This window comes from Zophobas morio, unplaced genomic scaffold, assembly GCF_036711695.1.
Source record: "Zophobas morio isolate AGI-343-1 ecotype UQ-CSIRO unplaced genomic scaffold, CSIRO_AGI_Zmor_V1 ptg000075l, whole genome shotgun sequence".
NCBI lineage: Eukaryota > Metazoa > Arthropoda > Insecta > Coleoptera > Tenebrionidae > Zophobas > Zophobas morio.
Window position 1 is genome coordinate 322,288 of NW_026972180.1, and position 22,147 is coordinate 344,434.

Genomic DNA, 22,147 nt, shown 5'->3' on the forward strand with positions numbered 1-22,147 from the left:
TTTTTCTTTTAAACTAAAATTAATTGTTTATAAAAGGCATTGAAAGAACTGGATCGCATCCAACAGACGGGCGGGATGACACCAAGAATCTCAGCCGTCAAGGTGAAAATTGTCATCAAGGGAAAAATGAACTTGTGTGCGCTTTTCAATAGATACTCATTTAAGAACACGACTTCTCCGATAAAAGTGAGCCTAGACTTCGTTAAAATTTTAAGTTCGACGACTGTCAACAAACGCGAAGCGGGACGTCCGTCGGAGAGATTCTAAAATGATTGAAGCCCGAATCCGGGAGGAAGGCGTCCGTTTTCCGTGAAAAGGTCACTTTCCGGAGAGTCCGGGGTCAGATCCGCACCGCTCCATCTCCGCGCAGGAAAGAAAGAAGTCGATAGCCCGGCCGGAGAGCGAGCGACAGCAGGTGTGGGGTAAACATTCGACGAACTTCACTCCGAAACAAGTGAGGGCGGTCGCGGCGACAAGTGCCTCCACCACGTCCACATCCACGGCCCGCTGCGATCGCGTTCCACTCAGTTTCAGTTTGGCCGCGGATGTGCGAGTACGTCGGACGATCGCAGTCGGCTGTGCACGTGTTTGACACCGAGTGTCCAAATAATGTACGCACTGTACTAGAACCGTCGAACGTACGGATAAGTGACATGAGCGACTCCGAGTGCGTGTGAGGGTTTCGGAAAGTTGTCTGGTGATTCGGTGCCATGATTATATCAAAAGATCTGTTCCTGCTGGGAGACCAAGACTACTTGAGACTCCCGAATAAGGACGAGAAAAGGCCAGCTATGATAAGACCTGTCGTTAAACCGCAAAGGTAAAGGGTCGTTCACCTCCCGATTTTCAGACGTTTATTACTAAAATGAAATAGGAGTCGGATTAAATGGATCGCGTTGGCTGTGAGCGCTATGGACTATTTTTAAATGTTCATCTGAGGTTCGAACACGTCATTAGTTTGGAGATGTCAGTTCGGACATGAATAGAATTTTCGTTGTTTTTGACGGGTTGGGGGGGCGGCAATGCGGAAAATATGTCAGCGGTTGTATTGGCTGACGGGAGTGCATTTGCATAGAATTCCACTGGTCGTTCGTTCGTCGGGTCGCCGCTCGAAATTTCAACCTGAATTTATTCGTTACTGATCTGGATTCGGACAAACCAAAAGGGAATTTATTTCAACGTCAACGCACTCCATTGGGACCTTTGCCCCCGCGGACTCTACGCCTATGTTTAGCCAAATTTTTTGACAGTTTTGATAGTCATATTTTAAGTTGGGCGTAAACTTGGAAAACTCGTTATCAATTTTAACTTGCTTCGATGACGACACGGTAGCACCGACGACTAGTACTAGAACTTCTATCTCTCCGGCAGTGGATATGGGAAGTTTTACACCAGTAGCTTGTCACTTTAAGTAGATTAATTACGATAAAGTTTCGAACAAAGTGTTGTGTAAAGTACGTGCTTGAAAGACAACATGATTTGAAAAACCGCTTGACAGTTAAAATTCATGAAAATTTCGACAACTTAGTGTGTATTATTAAATATGGAGAGTGATTGTTTACATTTTTAGTATGTAAAAGGCTGTAATAACATATTAATGTCCTAATTCGTGTGTTTATGTTCATAACAATAATTTCCGAAAATGTAGTCATAGAACCATAGACGTAAATGTAAATATGTAGTCGGACATATCTGTGAAAATTTTTAACAGTACTTTTAGCTCAGAGTCAGACTTACTAGACCGGCAAAAACATCGTAGATTTTTGATTGTTTAACCTATTTAGCGCGTTTACACAAGTTTTCGATATTACCGTGTTGAAAAAAGTAGAACCACCACCTGTATTATGTAAATTTTACAATACAACAACAACTGTTTCCCTAATGAGTGTTTTTGGGGTGTGATTAGGGGATGAAAATTATGCATAATTTTATGATTTCTATGATTCTTTAGTTCATTGTTGGTGTTCACTTTTGTACATAAGCATTTGCATTAATTGCAGACGTATGTCTAGTTTTGTTAATAATTGTATATTTTAGAAAATTTATAACATGACATAAGTGAAGTTACATTTTTTGAGAAATAGATTTTTTTTTTAAATTTTTAAACACAGTTCGACTGTGACCAAAATTTCACTAGAATCATGGGTACTTGCAGTGTAAAAATAATGGTATTCTACTAATTCATAACTAAATTGGAATAAGAGAAACTGTGCCTACTTTAAAGGAAGATTTAAATACCACATAACTGTTTGAAATTACTCCATCGTAAAATTTTATTATAATTACTGAAACTAAACATTACGCCACCGTATTCAGAAAATTCACCTAAATTGTTTCATAAATTAATTTGGTGAAATCATCAGTTTTTTAAGAATAATGTTTTATTAAAATTTGAATGTAGTCTGTTTCATAGTACAAAATTTTATTTTATATTGTGGTACGATTCGCCAGTTTTTAATAGTAAAGTTCGAATTAGTAGTTCGTGGATTACCTATACATCTAATAAAATCGACAAAAAAGTCAATGAAAAGTCGTATTATATTAATTTTATCGTTATTATCATTAATTGTTAGAGATAGAAAAAAGTCAAAGACAAAAGGTATGTTGTTCTTTGCAGACTAGTATTTTTCATTATACAGGGTGTTCTGTTTATTAGTCTTAAGGCAACTTAGTTTTCATTAAATGAAACACGCTCTATATTTTTACATGTTGCTTTGTAACTACAGGTTATTTTTGAAATTCCAATGCGACGTTGACACGTTATTCCAATTTTCTTGAAATTGTTTGACAAGGAACTGTTCACAAAAAACTCGTAATAATGTTATTGTTTAGACCTGTGTCAATATTTTATGGAGAAATCTACAGACGTACGCACGTTGTTGTGGTATTAATTAAATCAGATTTTAACAAACAGTGTTTATAAAAACTTATAAAACTTCACAATTTTCCAATATCGATATTTCAGTTTTTTCAAATAGAACACCCTGTATTTTATTACTATGTCGCGCTCAATTTTTTCTTCTCATTCTTCTAATATGTCAATGTGTCTTAAAAAAGTAAAAACCACAGAAACTATCAATTTTAAATACATATATAAAATACTGACATAAAAGAAAAAAAATAGTTTAAGATGCAGAAATAAAATACAAGGGGTTCCCTGCATATGAAAATTTTGTTTTATTTATGCCATAACAAAGCGCCTACCTTTATTTATCTCTCCACAAAATATTGTAACACAGGATGTAAAAAAGCCTACTGCGATTTTTTTGGTTGTAAAAGCTAAGAAGAGGTTAATAAAAGTATGTAAAATATGTGTTTTAAAAAACCAAGTTAGGTATTTTTCTCTATTTCTAATTTTGACCTGAACTGACCAGTTTTCAAACATATTTATTACTCATTTTGAAAATTCAGTATAAAATTTCAGCCATTTAAAATTTTACATTTTGTTTGTCGCATTTGTTAAACTGATTAAAACGTCTCCGCAAAGTAATATATATAACTGAAGATTTTATAGACACGATTAAACATTAATTTACAAGTCGTTTCCTTGAATTGTGTTTCCACCAGTAGGAGGGCTACATGTTGTTGCTTATTCTTAGCTTAGCAGGTTTATATTAGCCAATTTCTGTTGATTGTTTTTTAAGGCAAACATTCCCTTCAGAACATTCATTTTTGGTTTCCTGTGTTAATTTCTAGTATCAGTCGAGAAATCTTCTAAATTTTGTTGATGTTGAAGATTACTTAAGCAAGTGTTTTGACAGAATTTGGCTGGTGCCCAGCATGGATTAAAAACGGTTCAAACATCACAAAGTAGAACCTTTAATATAAAAGGGAAGTCAAATCAGACTATCCTGTAATTTTTTTGTGCAGTTACATAACGACAGTACTGTGTTACAATCTCATTTATTCAGAGGCGTAGCAAGAGTTTCAGTCTTGGGGGGTAATAAATAAACAGTTTTTATTGATCTGACTGTATTTCCACGTTGTATGTATTAAGTTTTTTAATGTAGACAATCGGATGACTTATCAACTATTTTTTATTTTGCCAACTTATAATGACTCTTGAACCCCCCATAACGACGCCCCTGGATTTATTGCAATAATATCCGATTCTCGCAGTTAAAAGTCAATTTCTTCGTCACAGCGGTGACGTTAAAGCATTTTAACGTTTGTTTGGTATCGCACCGTCTAGTCATGGCTCAGCCGTTATCTAAAATTTTGTTTACTTGGAGTAGTTCGTCACTTCAAACTCGGTATGGTTGCCCCCATCCATCTCAAAACTGGACGCCTCTGCTGCAAATTATTGTCGTGTTTGTTGTTATTACATTATTATTATTATGTGCGATATGTTCGCCATTAATTTATGTACACTCCATTCTCATTAACTGCGCCTTGTAATTTTTATCATCGTTTATATTTATAGTAATGGTTGCAATGCCCCTCGGGCGTGAACTCTCTTATTTACAATAAACAAACAGCCACTTTACCTACATACGAGTCTATCACAAATGCTTTCCAACGCAACCGTCAAACTTCCGCGGATTCCAGAGTTAATGCTAATATTATTCATAAATTATGTTAATCGCCATACTCAAACATTGTGTACAATTTGCAATTTTCGCGTATTTGAATTTCAGATTGGACCTAATCGAGAACGGTATCGACAGATTTATTCTTTCTGAAATGATCTGATCTCTCGGGTTTAACGGTGGAGGGTCAGATTTCTAATTCCAGACGCCGTTTATCACTGCACCTGTTGTAAGATTACAGTCATTCCAGAAAGGATAGGAAACCGGTCCGGGTTATTGTTGGCGTCTTCATACCTCAAAACGGTTTTTGAACGACTCCAATCTGATTTAGTGTGATTTTTTTAGAAATGCCGGTTTTGTTTATTTGGAGAACTGTAACTGGTAGTGTGTAAACAGCAGTCCGTGTTGTTGTTGTTTATTTTCTTAGAATTAGATGTAGTTTATGTCAGCCTTTTTCCTTTTGTAAACAAGACACCTTTGAACCAGATCCTCGTTGGTTTTTCTTCGTTTCCGGCAAAACCACATCTCAAAGACGGAAAAATCGAACCGCGTCGTTGTTGGTTCGAAAATCGTACTTTTCAATTGGTTGTTTATCTTGTAGGTAAATTCATAACTCCAACATAGTAGTAAGTCATGCCATATCAAGTCGAGGTACAAATTGTCAAATATTTCTTCCACGAAGTTACAAACAAGAGAATTATTGTAGCGTAAATTTTAATTTTAGTAAAAATAACCATCACTTATCCAAATAAACATGGTCAAATAAACAAAGTGAAATAGCAAATTAATTAAAAGAAAAATTAGGGGTCACTAAATTTTTGAATTAGTGATGGAAATGAATACTTGTTGTTTAAACCTGGGTATAGTGTTTAACGCAGATGCTGGTTCTGTCCCCACTCTTCGTAATCACTCCTGCAAAAAGTAAGGGAGACGGTGGGACTAGCAACAATAGGGTATAAGTAGTTGTAATTGAGCTTACTTGTAGTCGTTAGTGAAACGTATCAAGTTTAGTCTCTTAGGTGTGTTTTTGCTGTTGTGTGTAGACAGTGAAAAGCTACTAGTCTGCAAGTTTATCGTTGTTGTTCTAAAAAATGGAATTGGCGTTATTGCCTGAAAACAGAGAAAAGTAAGCTATTTTTTACAAATCCACATACGATAATAAATTTAAGAGTTCCGTTAAATCTGGTTAAGCTATGTATATTTTTAAATTTTTAAATAAAATAAAAGTAGCTTTTTGCTAACTGTTCTTGGTTAATTGCAAGTAGATAGTAAATGATCAAAATAAGTAATTATTTTTGTTTGTGTCGTATAATGCTTGTTAATCCACGTTTTGAAATCCTGATAATCTTTTTACAATTATAAAATTTTTGTGTGTAGATTTACTTTCATTGTGAATCACTAGTTTTGGTGCTATTTACCGATAGTGAATGTTTATGGCTTGTTTTCATACACTCAATGAGATAAAAAATGTGCGAAATGAATACAAACAAGATCAAGATTTTTTTAAAGACGGAGTAGTGCTAATTTCTTCTTTAGTTGGTGAAGAGCAGAAATTGGTTTCTACATGTTTTACACGTTTTCTTCTCTCCTGTTATTAAAACAAATAATATTTCCTGAATTGATTGTTTTAAAATTGTATATGTTTGTTCGGAATCATTTAATGATTTGATTCCTACTTTGATTGAATTTTTTCGTGTCTTGGATGTTCCGAGTTGCAATTTTTCATTTTTTCAACTTCTTAATTTTTATTTCTCAATTTTTCAGTTTTTCGTTTCCTCAGTTTTTCAAGTTCTTGATTTTTATTTTTCATTTTCCCGATTTTTTTTATTTTCATTTTATATCACACTTTTTCGTTTTTTCATTTCCTTAATTAAATTAAAAAATGAATACATACTCGAAAAACTCAAATCGAAAAATTGCAAAATCTAAAAATTGAAAATTTAAACTTGAAAATTCAAAAAATGGCAAGTCGAAAAACTGAAGAAACAAAAAATAAGGAATTGAAAAATACAAGTCAAAAAAGCTGCGGGAGTGTCATTTACGCCACCGCTTTTTATATTGTAGAGGTTATTAGAAAACAAAAATCGCAAACAATTTTTATAATGTTTCAAAGAAGCGGGATTTTGTTGGGCTATACTTCAGGGGCGAGGGAAGTTCTGTTATTATTAGTGTTACACTGCACATATTCAATTGATATAAGTGCTTGTTAGAATGTTGATGACATCATAACAAAATGTTGTTACGAAAAACTCACTTGTAACATCGCATAACATCCTTCTTTACCTGTAATTCAACAGTCACACGTAACTTTATTTTAACTTATAGGGGTTATAAAAAAACATTAGTCAAAGTCCATTTAGACAGAACCTTCCTCGCCTCTGGAGTGAAGTCGAACAAACTTTTCATTTTTTTCTATAGTAAGTCTAAGTTAAAAAATCAAGACGATTCTATTCTCATAGCAGTTAGTTCTACCCATACATATAACATGTAACCTTCCAGACGCTGAAACAATTATTAGCTTTCGATTCTTCCAAACGTCGCTGTTTATCTTCTGATGTATACACTCCAAATACAACTCCATTAATCAGTACGTCCCATTTTCGTTTTCCCTTTTGCTTTAAAGTGCCCACGGTGAAGACATTGCAAACACATCTCCCAGCACTCACAGCGATCAGCAGGTCATAAACTTTATGACTCTTTTCTTCGTCTCTATCATAGACTCTTTCCTCTGCAACAATTTTACGAGATTTATGTTGATTATATTGCTTGTACGACGGTTTTCAATCTTGCGATGGGCACTTTATACTGTTTTGATTTATTCTGCAATGAAATTTTTCCGTGGGGCGCACCTAGGCTCGTAAAGCAGTGCCGTGCGACGTAAAATCCCTAACGGTTTTATTTCATTCTAATTAACTCGCCTGAAAAAGCGAAATTATGTCAAAACGCACAATCTCGATCTGGGGAATCTCAGTCGGCTGCGGAATTCGAGGTTATCGGCCACCCCGTGTATTTAAATGTTGGTAATGCCGCCAGCTGCCACGGCCACCTGTCTAGTCCGCTAAAGTTGGCAATTTCGGGTCGTAGTCGGTAATTTGTTTATCGGGAAGGGCATCGCAGGAGGTTGTGATTGACCAATTGGCTATTTCCCTCGACGAAACTTTACACTTCGATTTATACGTCGTCGGTGCAAATCCGGCTCGAAGGACCATGAAGAATCGAGTACTAAAACCAGTTTGGACTCAGTCCGCCTGATCTTTTTCGATAAATTCTTATTTTTTTGTTCACCGCTGCGCGGAATCTGTCTAAAATCGCTTACATAACGTGCAATTAACGAAAGTTTTCGGCGAATCCCGGGAAAAACCGCATCTCGCCGAGTACGGACCTGTCTAATTGCGATAAACTGACACACATGCGGTTTTAGGTCAATGCACTTTATCATATACAAATGATATTCACATAACAAACTTGCAAAACTGCCTACCATATATTTTTTCTCTCCAATATTTAGACTGGTCGGTCTAAACACATCCTTTCCCAAACCAAATATTTAGATCTCGTCGTGTTTTTGACGAACTTATTATTTCGCCGCTTATCTCGCACCAAATGCATTTTGTTTGTTACCTTAATGAGTGCGTTCCGAGTTTTCGTCGAGACGATAAGTGCTGGATTTCATATTTCGTGGACGGATTGTCGTACCGTGCCGTACCGAAAAACGCTTTTAATCGGCAATTTGTTTCGCACCCACGTGTTGCCGACTTGCCAAGGACCGTAAAAAGACAAAAAAGGTCGTAATGTGTCGGGAGTATATTTAGAAAACAGTGATGACCCACAGGAAAAAACATCTTTATGGTGAATAAAAGATGGCATGTGCTCTGGCGAAAAGTGGAAAATTTCGGGCGGAAAATTTCAAGGAAACTTATCTTTTCAAATGTTATCTACGAGTTTGCTGTTTGGTGTGTGTTTTTACGTTTTTATTTTAGATAGTTTTGATTTTATCATTGTCTAGAACACCTAGATCAGGTCATCGATTGTGACCGTACTTGTGGTTTATCAATGCACTCATAATTTTTAGAATTACTTATACAGGGTGACTTAAAAAAAATAATGAATCAGGCAATTTATTTTATTGATTAAATCAACAACGACTCGTTCCATTTTCCCGAAATTTAGTACTGTTATTGTTAGCATTATACCGCCTACTCAAATTGATTACGCGTCATTGAAAGATGTTGAGTGATAACGTAATCACAATTTTGTAATGGAAAAAGTCACTTGAAACAAAGTAATTTTTCAATTTCCGATTTTTCAGTTTTTCGATTCTTCAATTATTCAACTTTTCAATTTTTGGCGTTCCTAATTTTCCGATTCCCGACTTTTCGATCTCTCGAATTTTTTGACTTTTAGATTTTTCGATTTCTTGATTTTACCATCACTCAATTTCACAACTTTTCGACGATTTGTTTGTTCGAAGTGTCGATTTCTCCATTTTTCAGTGTTTCAGTTCTTCAGTTGTCGACTTTTCAGGTTTTTGATTTTTAGTTCTTTGATTTTTGAAGTTGCGATTTTTCGATTATTCACTTTTTTAGCTTTTAGATTTTTTGATTTTATTTTTTTTATTTATCAATTTTTTAATGTTTCCGTTTGGAAATTTTCAACATTTCGATTCTTAAAATGTTAATTTTTTCTTTTCAATCTTTAGATTTTTTAAATTGTCACCTTTTCGATTCTTCAATTTTACGATTTTCCAATTTTTTGATGTTGCGGTTTCTCGACTTTTCAATTTCTCGACTTCCAAATTTTTAAATTTTATGTCTCTTCAATTTTTCGATTTTTCAATTTTTCAAGTTCTAGATTTTTATTTTTCATTTTCCCAATTTTTTAATTTTCTTTTCGATTTGTCATAATTTTTCAATGTTTCTTTCAATTCCTGGATTTTCCTATTTTTAAATTCTTTAATTTTGCAATTTTTGGATTTCCACTTGTCCGAATTTCCGATTTCTTTAATTTTCAATATTTCGATTTTACAATACAGATTTTGTTTTTCGATTTTAAAGTTTCTAAATTTTTAATCTTTCAATTCTTGAATTTTTTGTTTCTTTAATTTTTCAGGTTCGTAATTTCAAATTTTTACATTTTTCAAAGTTTTCATTTTTACTTTTTCGTTTCTTAATTTTTGATTTCTCATTTTCACAATTTTGCAGTTGTTTTTTAATTGATAGGTTGAAAAATCGAAAAACTACGTATCGGAAACATAGCAAAACTGAAAAAATGAAAAATTGCAAAATCGAAAAAGTGGGTGGGCGGGGCTAGTAGCTGCTAAGATAAAACTGATTTTAGCAGGTACTAGCCCCACCCGACCACTATTTTCTTGTAGTGATCTCATTTGTCAAAATCAGTCCTATCCTAGCAGATACTAGCCTCAGCTGCCCGCCCCCTATTTTCCTAGAGGAATCTCATTTACCAAATCAGTCTTATTCTAACAAGTACTAGTCCCGCCCACCCACACTCTCTTTTCTTGGAGGGTATGTCATTTGCCAAAATCAGTCTTATCCTAGGTAGTAGCTGCTAAGATAAAACTGATTTTGGCAAATGAAATACCCTCTAAGGGAAGAGAGGGTGGGTGGGTGGGCCTAGTACCTACCAAGGTAAGACTGATTTTGGCAAATGACATAGCCTCTAAGAAAAGAGAGGGTGGGTGGGCGGGGCCAGTAGCTGCTAAGATAAAACTGAAGGAAAAATTAAATAACTACAAATCGAGAAACTTAAAAATCGAAAAAAAATAATGGATCGAAAAAATGGAAAGAAGAAAAAAGGACTCGAATCGAAAAATGGAAAAGCCAAAAGTTATTAACTCGTCAAAATTGTAAATTCGATAAACTCTTGACATTAAAAAATCGAAAAATTGAAAAATTGCGTATCGTAAAATTGAAAAAATCAAAATTTTAAAAATTATAATTGACAATTACAAATCAATAATTTAAGAAATCAAAAATCGAAAAACCGAGAAAGGGAAAAATCTAAAACTAAAAAAACGAAAAACTAAAAAATCTGATGTTTTGATTTCTTAATGGTTTTAATGGTGTAAAAATCTATATGTATTTATGTATGTAATTTTTCTTGTATTGTATTTGTATTATTTTGAATTTGTGATTTGTACAACGACTTTTCGTTATACTGATATGTACTAATAGACATTGTTGGTATTATTATTATTATTATTAAAAATCTAAAAGTGGAAACCCGAAAAATTGGAAAATCCAAAAATTGAAGTTGCACATTAAAAAAAAATTAAAAAATTATAAAATCGTAACTGAAAACAAATTAAAAAACTGAAAATTTGAAAATTCTAAAAATTGAAAAATTGATGAGTTGAAACATGAATTGAAGAAACAAAAAAAAATGAAAAATTGCAAAATTTGACAAGTTTAAAAAATTATCATTTTATATTTATTTTATATTTAAAACTAGAAAAATCGCTAATCAAAAGTTGAAGGAACGAAATGCTGAAAAATCATGCAACTGAAAAATTCAAACATGAAAAAACGAAAAATTAAAAATTTGAAAGTTGAAAAATCGAAAAATTGCAAATCGAAAATTGGAAAATCCAAGTTTAAAAATCAAAAAAGTGAAAAATTAAAAAGTGAAAACTCGAAAAGTTGCATGTCGTACAATTGAAGAAACAAAAAAAATAAAACTGAAACATTGCAAATCGAAACATTGAAGAAACGAAAAACTGAAATGGGAAAAACAAAAAATTATAAAATTCGCAAATCGAAAATTTGAAGAACCGAGAAATTGGGGAATTGAAAAAACGAAAAATTAAAAATCGTAAAATTAAAAAGTCAAACAATGAAAACGTTCAAAAATCCAAAAATTAAACTGAAAAAATCACAAATATTGAAGAAACGAAGAATCAAAAATTCTAGAAATTCAAAAATCAATAAATTGAACACCGAAAAACTGCAAATCCAAAAATTGAAACATTTCACATTAAAAAAAATAAAAATTATAAAATCAGAACATTGAAAAACCTAGACATTTAAAAAATAAAGAAAATAAAACATCAAAACAAAAAATTGTAATCGAAAAATTGAAAGTCGGGAAACTGAAAAATTTAAAATCGAAAAATTTCAACCGAAAATAAGAAAAATTGCGTAATCATGATATCGAAAATTCGAAAAATTGATGAAATTGCAAATCTAAAAGTTGTAAAATTGAAAAAATGAAAAATTACGAATCGAAAATTTGAAGAAATGAAAAATTGATGAAGCGGAAATTTGAAAAATTAATAATCAACAAATTGAAATGTCTAATAATTGAAATATAGAGTTTTAAAATCCAATAATAATTGACAAATGGAAAATTTCTATAATCGTAAAATAGGAAAAGTGATTTTTCATTATGTTTACATATTGAAAATGAAAACTAGAAAATTGCAGCTCGAAAACTGAAGAAACGAAAAATTAAAAATCGAAAAACTGAAAAATCTAAAAATTAAAAAATTTCACATCGAAAAAAGAAAAATTATAATATCAGAACATTGAAAAACCGAAAAATTGAAAAAATGAAGAAAAAAAACTGAGACGAAAAATAGAGAAGACATGAAAAAACAAACATTTAAAAAATTAAAAACTGAAAACTCGTGAAACTGCAAATCGAAAAATTGCAAAAATTAAAAAGTGAAAAACTCAAAAGTTGGATAATTCAAGAACCGAATAATTTAAACTTAGAACTCGAAAAATTGCAAATCGAAAAACTGAAGGAACAAAAAAAAAACAAAAATTGAAGAATTCAAGTTAAAAAAAACTGGTATATAATTTTTCAAAAAAGCGGGATTGGTTGAGTTGCACTTCAGGGGCTTAGGAAGTTCTGTCCAAATAACCTATAACCTTCGACCAATATTTTTATGTAACAGCGTTTCTTATTACGATTCTCTTACCTCGTACCTTCCACTTTTTAATTGTTGCTCGTTTTAAAACTAGTTTTTATTTAAGTTATCCCGTCCGTCTATCGATTTAATAAGACCCGTGCCTAGATTTTCTTAACATTTCCAGCACACAGCCAGAGCAGCGTTAATTTAGCGTCAAATGCGTGCCAGACACATCGAAATTAGTCCCGTTCGGTAAAAATCCATTAAAGTCGAAGGTGCCTCATCTCGGGTCATGACCTGACGCCAGCGAGTAGAAGAACACAAAACAAGGTAGTGGATAACGCGACGTCGGCAAGATAAGCTCCGTAATAAATCGACGTTTTAGGATATCACGTGTACCTAGTAAAAACCTGCGCACGTCCTTGCCACTGATAACAAGACGCAAAAAAAAATAAAAGTTCAACGATCCTCGAATTCGCACTGGAGCAACTTTCTTCATTTTTTTCCTCAGCGTAAATGCTAAGCTATCCACGAATTCTAACGCGATTGCGAAAAGTCTGGTTTGATCGAGAGTAACGCCGATGTACTTATTTAAACATTTGCTTTGCTCGATTATTATTAACGAAATAAAAAGAAAATCGAACGTGTCTGGGTCGGACGTGTTAATGAACGAAACCTTAACATTTTTGCGTTATTTTTACGAAGCATTGGAATTATTTTGAGGTTGAAAAACATAATTACTCACTTTTATTATATGATAATTAATATTATTACAGGTGCAGCCCGACATCAAGGATTTAAATTATGACTAACGCGGGGCCACAGCCAAACTGATTTCTTCATTACAAAAAAGCCACAACTAGTAAATAAAGTTTCAAAACGAGTTTCTAGAATGCATATTGGAACCAGACGAGAAAAAAAAGTTGCACAAACCGCCTAGTGCAATTCCATATCGAAAAGCAACGGGCGTTTTTCGAAAAAAGTCGTCGATGTTACACGAAGAAAGAGAACGGAAGAAATTTGTTTACGTTCGTGTAGGTGGCAAATCTATGGAAAAGATACCATAAATCGTGCCGGACCGAGAAAGCTGGTTAATCGCCGTTGCAGATATTTAAAAAAATACATTGACATTTCACATTTGCATATTTCCGTTTGTTCCAATTTTGAAAGAGTTATCTACACCAACACTTTATCCTTTTAACGGTGCTTATTCCCGTTGCACTTTCTAGTTTCGCCGAGTGATTTGTAACTGTTCCTGCGAAATGGGCGTTTTGGGAAAGTTAACGATATCAGACAATAGATAAGCACCACACAATGCATATATATATATATATATATATATATATTACATCTTGAACTGAAATTATTAAATAAACCCACTTTTTTTATTCTTTGTACATATATTTTTTAGGCAGATCGACTTTCAAAATTCACGTTTTAGGAAAAGAGAACGTATTGTTATATAATCCAGATGTATAAAACTGTGTTTACGTTTGGGGACTCGTATAATGTCGAAGTGTTAATTAAACCGCATTTGCAAAAATCTTACATAGAACATCCGAATAAGGAGAATATGGAGCCATCGATTTGGAATTTAGTCATTCTTGAATTTTGATTCTGAATTATTAATTACGTGTTTTGTAATTAGTAATTTATTTCCACGTTGCTTCACCACGTATTGATTAATTTCATCATTCCCTTGCTCAATTATTAACATATTAATTGTTTATAATTTCGAATTTGATTAAACTGCTTATAACACCGGTCGCTGCAATGTTTTACAACGTGAGAACGATTCTCACTTAATTTTAGTACGCCAGAATTTATCAAAAGAAGCCTGTCAAGTGCAACCACCACAAAAAAATGGAGTTTCCAACTGATACAGTTTTTTTTTTTAATTAATAGTTATTGTTCTATTTTCCCAATCATTTTACAACACAACTGGGCAATCCAATAAACAGTTAAATTTTATTATGATAAAACACTGTTATTATATGGATACATACATAGTACAAATATTCTATTCAGTTGGCGTTGTTTTGGTTAAATTAAAATAAATTAATATCCAATGGTTTAATTAAAGTAAGAAGTTTAAAATTTACGTCTACGTATACTTATTTTTTAATAAATTTCCATTAAAATAAATGTTTTCACTTGGTACCACCGTTGCGCAAGCTAGAGTACGAAAAAATAGGTCTTCCATTTCCATCTGTCTGAATTTTTATTAGAAAGATAATCTCTGAAACTACTGGACTGATTGTTGTCAAATTTTATATGTATGTGTACATGGTAAGACGCTAATCAAAATGTGTCTAACCACCCCTACCAACAATGAACCATCTCCAAAGTTTACAATAGTAAATGTAATTTAAATTTTATAAATAACATTTGCAATTCTGGTTTATGAATCCATGTTGAGTTTTTAACCCTTGATATCCAGATATGTACATATATGTAAAAAAATCAAAATTGTATAACATTTTACAATTTAGATTTGGAACCTGAAAACTACTTTTTTACATTTTAAGATTTACGGAACATCGAAAAAACATGAAATTACAATGAAGTAAAGAGCAATTTGAAACAAAAATACAGATGAATATGTGGCAGCACAACTAAAAAAGTGTTACTCGATAGAAAAAAATGTTATCAAACATGAACTACGACTCTAAAACTTTACACTGAAGAAGCGGATTTGTCCTAGTGTACTTAAGTAGCGAGGGAAGTTCTGTCGAAATAACCCACTTTTTTCTGTCTTGATTTTTGAACTCAGCAGGATTTTTTAAAATTTCAATCTACCTTTAAATTTCCACCATAAACGTAGCAGTCATGTGGGATTATGGGAAATGAGATGCTGCTAAACCGGTCCCACTAAGTTGGAATTGGAATCCAGTTAGATGCATTTTCTGTTTTTTAAACATACAAATTTTATTTAAAACGATCCTCCACCCATACTCTCCTCATAGCTAATAGCACTCCTCTAATTGCACCCAAAAAGAAAACGCCACATTCTCCAGCAAATGAAGCGTTCAAGTGGATAAATGGATTAGTAGCAATCCCTGTGTTGTTTTATTGGTTTCAAAGAGCAAAGACGTACCATTACCGTTACATTAAATTGTGTATTCAGGGAGATGACTGGCATTAAAGGGATTAGTGGTTGCATAGAAAAGCGTCTCGAACGATTTCGCGTAGACGAGATCGCAGATCAGAGAGACCAACTCTGGAAAGTTACTTTGGAATCCTTTTTTTTGACGTGGCGTGGAGAGAAAAATAATTATCGGGTATGAAAAAAGTTGCCATCTGCAAGTTTGTGATTAATGATGTTTTAAACTAAAGGCATTATTAGTTGTTCTGCCATTCCGAATGCTGCTAGTCATTACATTTTAAAGGCGATGGAATGAAGAAAGTGTGCAGGTGGGCTCAAAATTGACAAATCAAAAACTTGAAAAATCGAAAACGAGAAATTGAGAAATCGAAAAATTGAAAATTTAGAAACCCCAAAAATTGAACAATCGAAAATTTGAAGAATCGAGAAAGTGAAGCACTTCACATGGATCTAAAAAACAACAAATGGAAGAGTACGTTAATTATTATTTTATAAAATTTAAATAACATTTACTGTACTAAACACTTCTTTAGTTTACTTCAGTTTTTACCTGAAGAAAGTGATATTTACCGATACACATGTTGTAGTATCACACAATAAAATATTTTAAACTCAGAAACTATTTTTCTTAATATAAAAGTGTACTACTGTAAAATTCGGAGATGACGTCATTCCATTGTGGGTTGGAATGAGTAAACAAATTTTGGTTAGCGTTTTACCATCTACATAATATTGCTAATATTACGGCAAACAGACGGACGGAAACTGGAGACATTTTTTCGTACTGAGGGGTCATGAAACGTCTAGAAAACATGAAAGTAACCAGTCGTCCGATGGACTCGATTACAATACTTCCGTAGTTTATCTGTAAAAACGAACTTTGGTAATATTCATTTTCTGAGTGTTTACGAGAAAACACTTCAGGAAAATTGCATGGAAAGTGGGTCCCAAAACAGTGCTCTAAGTTACACCAACAGTAACTATATTGAAGTTAGTAACACTGCTACCCAAATAAATACTCTCTTCAGTAGAACCGTCAGAACTTCTAGAATTTTAATACATATTTAACAAGATGACATAATAATTATTACCCTTCAAATGCAAACTAATCTAAACTGGTCAAGGACAAGTTTAGAGTCTAGCTTAAAGTCACAGTTCTATACTTTTATTAAGAATTTCGGTTGAAACCGAAACTTATTTTTGAATGGTTTTGAGTTTCCGGGTTTGTTTTAGCACCATCTGGGAAATGTGCACCATTTCGTTCTCTAAATTTATTGCTTTGCAGTTTTTCAAGACGCCAAGTGCATATTCAGTTTCTTCAAAAAAGGCTTAACACTTAATACATACACAAAGATGTGCTAACTATAATGCCAATGATTATAATATAACAGTGCGTATTTATTTGTCAAATTAATTAATAATAATATGGAATAGTGATATGACAACGTTCAGAAACTTCCACGACCATAAACACAGTGCCGAATCCAAGCCGCGTCAACCCGCCCCGTCCGGCTTTCCACGCTTACGTAACGTCCACAGCCCCCTTCGCCCTACGCCCAATTCGCCACGGTGACGTCACGTCGGAGTAAATATGGAGTCGTTGAGGTCGCTCGGTGTCCGAGTGCAGCAGGAGCGCAGCAGGCCGTTATATTTGGCCGCGATGCAGCAGCAGGACGCGGGAGGGGGGCGGGTCGGGGGAGCGGGGCGGCAGGGCAGACGGTTGCGGGGTCGACGACCGCTGAAAGTGAAAAGAGAGGAGGAGTTGTGCACAAGGATATTATGAGAGAGAGTGAGAGTGTCGGAGCGGTGGTTCTGCGGCGAATTCGTGCGATCATACGGGGTCGTTTCGGACTCGCAGGAGACTCTTCAGGGTTGCCGCGATGATTTGCTGTGTTGACAGTACGGGTCAGAGCGGATTCGGTTAATTCGAGATGCCTCCAGCATGCATAATTTATTGCATAATGATCATAAATTAATAGTAAGTTGACAAATTCTGTGGGGCAGGAGAGAAAACGCTGCTTTGTTGTGGAAGAGAGGCAGAGACTTGCCAAAAAGTGAAAAATCGGAGCGCTGCGAGATACGTATGTAGTTCACGAGGTTTTGTTAGCGAAAGTGTGGATCTATTAGAGATCGGCTATGGAAAATTTGGTGTTGGATTTGCGAGGAATACTGCGATTGGCGGACTGCAAATGCTAACGAGTTTTTCGGCTGAATTCAGGGTAATTGATGATAATTTTGTGGTAGAAAGGCAAAAGGTCGTAAGTCCGAAACGTAATCTTTTTCAGAAAATTTTAATAAAGCAAAACTGTACGAAACGATCAAGTTGAAGCTAAAATCACTTGAGAGAGTCACAAATTGATTTTTTTTATTTTGTTTAAAAAAAAACTTTTATAATAATATGTCAACATATTCTGCTTTATTTCTTGAAGCATAAACTAACATGGCAAAGTAATGCACAAAAATCCATAAAAAGCGCAACATTTGTTTTTGAAAAAAAGGCAAAAACATGTCAAGCTTTGTATTTTATGCTCCATCTTTTGACATATGTCAGAAAAATTTTACGTCAAATTTGTAAAAGTTATAATGTCATCGATTTTTTTTTTAAATAGTAAGGTATAATTTTGATTGCTTTATTTAATAAATCTTATTTTTGTGCATATGAAAATGTAGTTTTGTTAACGATTGACAGCCATGAAATTAATCATTTAACTTTGAGTTTGGTCTTTTGTTGAAAAAAAAAAATACAAAATTCAAGTTTTACGTATTAACCTCACTCAGGTTTTCCCTTATTTGTTCAAAATTTACACTGAGAAAGAAATATACTCCGGTTATCGAACAGATGGATTTGTAAAAGTGCGTAAGTAAATGAAAGTGGAAAAACTGAAAAACAAAAAAGTTGTGAAATAAAATTAAAATGCGAAAATTCAAAAATTGTAAAATACAAAAATTACATTGCATTGTGTTAAATCGAAAAAAGTTCCATAGTTTGAAGATCGAGAAGCTGTAAAGAAGAAAAATTAAAAACTGAGAACTTGACAAATCGAAAAACTGAAGATTCAAAAATTTCAAGTTTCAAAATCGAAAAATTAGACATCGAAAAGTCGAAACATTGAAAAATCGAAAAGGCGAAAAATCGGGAACTTTAAAAATCGAAAAGCCAAAAAATCGAAAAATGGCGATTTCTCCATTTTGAAAAATCCAAAAGTTAACAAATCACAAATCGGAATGTCGAAAAAGCGAAAGCTCCAAAGAATTGCGAAATCCAAAAATTGAAAAATCAAAAAGTGAAACAGTGGAAAAATCAAAATCGGTAAATCGGAAAATCTAGAAATCGTAAAATCGAATAATATAAGTATCGAGTTTGTAAAAAAGAGAAATTAAAAAATGGATCATCGAAAAATCTGAAAGTCGAAATATCAAGAAATTGAAAAGTCTAGATTGAGAAAAGTAGAAATTGAAATATTTTAAAGTCGAAAAATTCCAAGATCAAAAAAGTCGAAAAATCCAAAAATTGAAATTTTGAACAATCTAAAAACTCAAAAATCGAAAATTTAAAAAATCTAAAAGTCGATAAATCAAAAATCCAAAACCCAAAAATTCGAAATTTCGAAGTCGAAAAATTCAAACATTGTATCCAAAAATCGAAAACTCTAAAAATCAAGAAATGAGCAATATACTCCGGTTATCGAACAGATGGAGTTGTAAAAGTGCGTAAGAAAATGAAAATGGAAAAATTAAAAAACAAAAAAAATGTGAAACAAAATTTAAATGCGAAAATTCAAAAGTTGTAAAATACAAAAATTACGTTGCAGTTTTAAAAATTCCAAAGTATGAAGATCGAAAAACTGTAAAAGAGAAAAATTAAAAACTGAAAACTTGATAAATCGAAAGAAAGATTTAAAAATTTCAAAAGTTTCAAAATCGAAAAATTAGACATCGAAAATTCGAAGCATTGAAAAATCGAAAAGGCAAAAAATCGGGAATTTCAAAAAGTCTAAAAACTCAGAAAAAAATTCATCGAAAAATCGGTAAATTGAAAAATGGGAAATCGAAAAGTTAAATCGAAAAATGGCGATTTCTCCAGTTTGAAAAATCCAAAAATTAACAAATCACAAATCGGAAAGTCGAAAAATTGAAAACTCGAGAAATCGTAATATCGAAAAATCTAAAAGTCGAAAAATCTGAAAGAATCGAAGAAATTGAAAAGTCTAGATTGAGAAAACTAGAAATTGAATATTTTAAAGTCGAAAAATCCAAAAATTGAAATTTCGAACAATCTAAAACTCAAGAAATCTAGAAAAGGTAAGCCGAAAATTCGAGAAATCCAAAAGTCAGAAAAGTAAAAAATCGAAAATTTGAAAAATCTAAAAATCGATAAATCAAACACTCAAAAATTGTATCAAAATCGAAAACTAAAAATCAAGAAAAGAAGAGATCCAGAAACAGAACAATACGTTGTTGTAAATATTTACGCTATAGAAATTATTTAAACTGTTCCCCATTCTCTGTCTGACCCAGAATTTTCAATACTCTGAGGACTTATACGAATCATTTCATGACGAATTCGTGCTTTCAAGTCGTCTAAATTATCGGGTCTGTCTATGTAAACACGACTGTTTACATGTTCCCTTAAAAAAATCAAGAGGTGTCAGATCCGGAGACCTAGGTGGCTATTCTATTGGTCCACGCCTTCCGATTCACCTTCTGATGTGGTGGTGCCCCATCCTGTTGGAACCAAATCCTACGATCTAAATTTTATGGAATATCTGGATCAGGAAACGTAGCAATTAGACCCGGAAGCACTGCGGTTTTAAGATGATCTAAATATCGATCTCTGTTAAATTTCTGTGAAAAAAAGTACGGGCCAATTAATCTTCAGTTTATTGTTCCCACCCAAATATTAATTTTTTGGGGATGTTGGATGTCTGCCGCTTGAACCCAATGAGGTTGTTCTCGAGCCCAGTAACGACAATTGTGTTTTTTACGGTACCATTTAGTGCGAAAATACGACACTATTTAAAAATTGGGATTGTCGTCATATGTGTCATGAAGCTTTCACAAAATTCCAATCGTCTGTCAGGATCATCTTCTGATAGTTCATGGATGAGTTTAACTTTATATGGATGCATTGTTTTATCTAAAGACAAACGGTCGAAAAATATGGCCAGCGACATCGCCTGTCGGAGTATTGAGTGTTTTTTTTTTGATTTGGCTTCTGTGGTTATAATAAGAGTCCGAAACTGTTAATTTCGGCAGTTCGTTTTTCAATTCTACGCAACAACGTAATCCGTCTTAAGTCCGACCCATCGCCTCGAGTCCGCGTCTCAAAAAGACGCATTTCGAAGGACACGAAGCGAGACCAATTATCGTAAAGGTCGTCCAGTGTTCCTACATCCGTTATCTCGGGAACTGCAAATCCGCTATGCAAGCTGTAAACAATTCTGACGTCAATTTGTTCCGTAACACCTTCTCTTTCAGAATCTGCAAGAGTCACTTAATGAAAGCGAATCGAGAAAATGCGCATGGATCCAGTTATGCGGAGCTTACGGACTAATTTTGCCACGAAACCAGACGCCTTCACATCACCGTCGCTTAAATAATAAATTACCAGCATGGCCGCCAAGAACAAGTACATACTCCTGATCTCGTTTAATCTTCCGAAATTGCGTTTCGGGGAGGATTGGGGGCTCGCGCCACGACGTCCTCATTAAAAATTATTGCCTCAATTTGATGGAGCTCGAAAAAGTCGGTTTAATGGGACGCACATCCATATTTCAAACCGACGGATTATTAATTCAATCCGGGATTGATTGTTTGATTAGGAGGGATACCGCTTGCTTCGTCAATTATTCAGTGCGTTCCAATTTTCCGGAGAACAAAGATCTGGAAACGGCGGTTTTTTTCTTTGATGTTCCAGGATGTGGTGCACAAAGGCTGGGAAAGAGAAAAAACCGAAAGTATTCTGCATAACAACGAGTCGGGGCACAGCTAATGCTGAAATGAAACGTACGCTGAAATATCATTAGCATTCGTGTACAAATATTGTCTCGGTGCTCGAAGTGAACGACTTCTGGCTTTTGTGCCGCCCTACGACAAAGAACAATAACGACGAAAAACTTCTTACTTTGTGGTGTATGAATCCGTGTCGGGTTTTCACCCCAGACATCCAGATTTTTGAAAAAAAAAAGAACTGAAAACTGTATAATGACATATTGCAATTTAAATTTGAAGCTGCAAAACCGACTGTTCTGAAATCTTGCAAACTTTTTAAGGTTATCGTAGTCATAGTAAATCGTTAATCAAAATTTATTCGTCGATCCCCTCCAAAAAAATTGATGACGTCATCTCAGTATTTTGACAAAATAAATCCTCTCTGAAGTATGCATACTTGCGGTGCATCAATGGATCATAGTTTTTAGAATTTCCCATACAAGGTGACTTAAAAACTTAATAAATCATAGGTTTTTCAATTTATCGATCTTCCAATTTTTGGGATTTTTCGATTTCTCGATTTTTCAGTTTTTCTATTCTTCAATTTTTCGTTAATACGATTTTTTGATGTTTTGAAAATATTTTTAGACAATTTACCCACTACTTTTCCATGATCATTCCAAGGTAACTCACGATCAATGTACCCAGAAA

At 33.6% G+C, this 22,147-nt stretch overlaps 1 protein-coding gene across 1 annotated transcript in view; it reads left to right on the forward strand.

Annotated features, from left to right (window-relative positions):
* Positions 1 to 479: 479 nt before the first annotated feature.
* LOC135143753 (uncharacterized) overlaps positions 480 to 22,147 on the forward strand; it is a 108,327-nt gene continuing 86,659 nt past the window's right edge. The window contains exon 1 of the mRNA XM_064075679.1: positions 480 to 820. Coding sequence (XP_063931749.1) covers positions 711 to 820 — 110 coding nt within the window. The 5' untranslated portion in view covers positions 480 to 710. The remainder of the gene's footprint in view (positions 821 to 22,147) is intronic.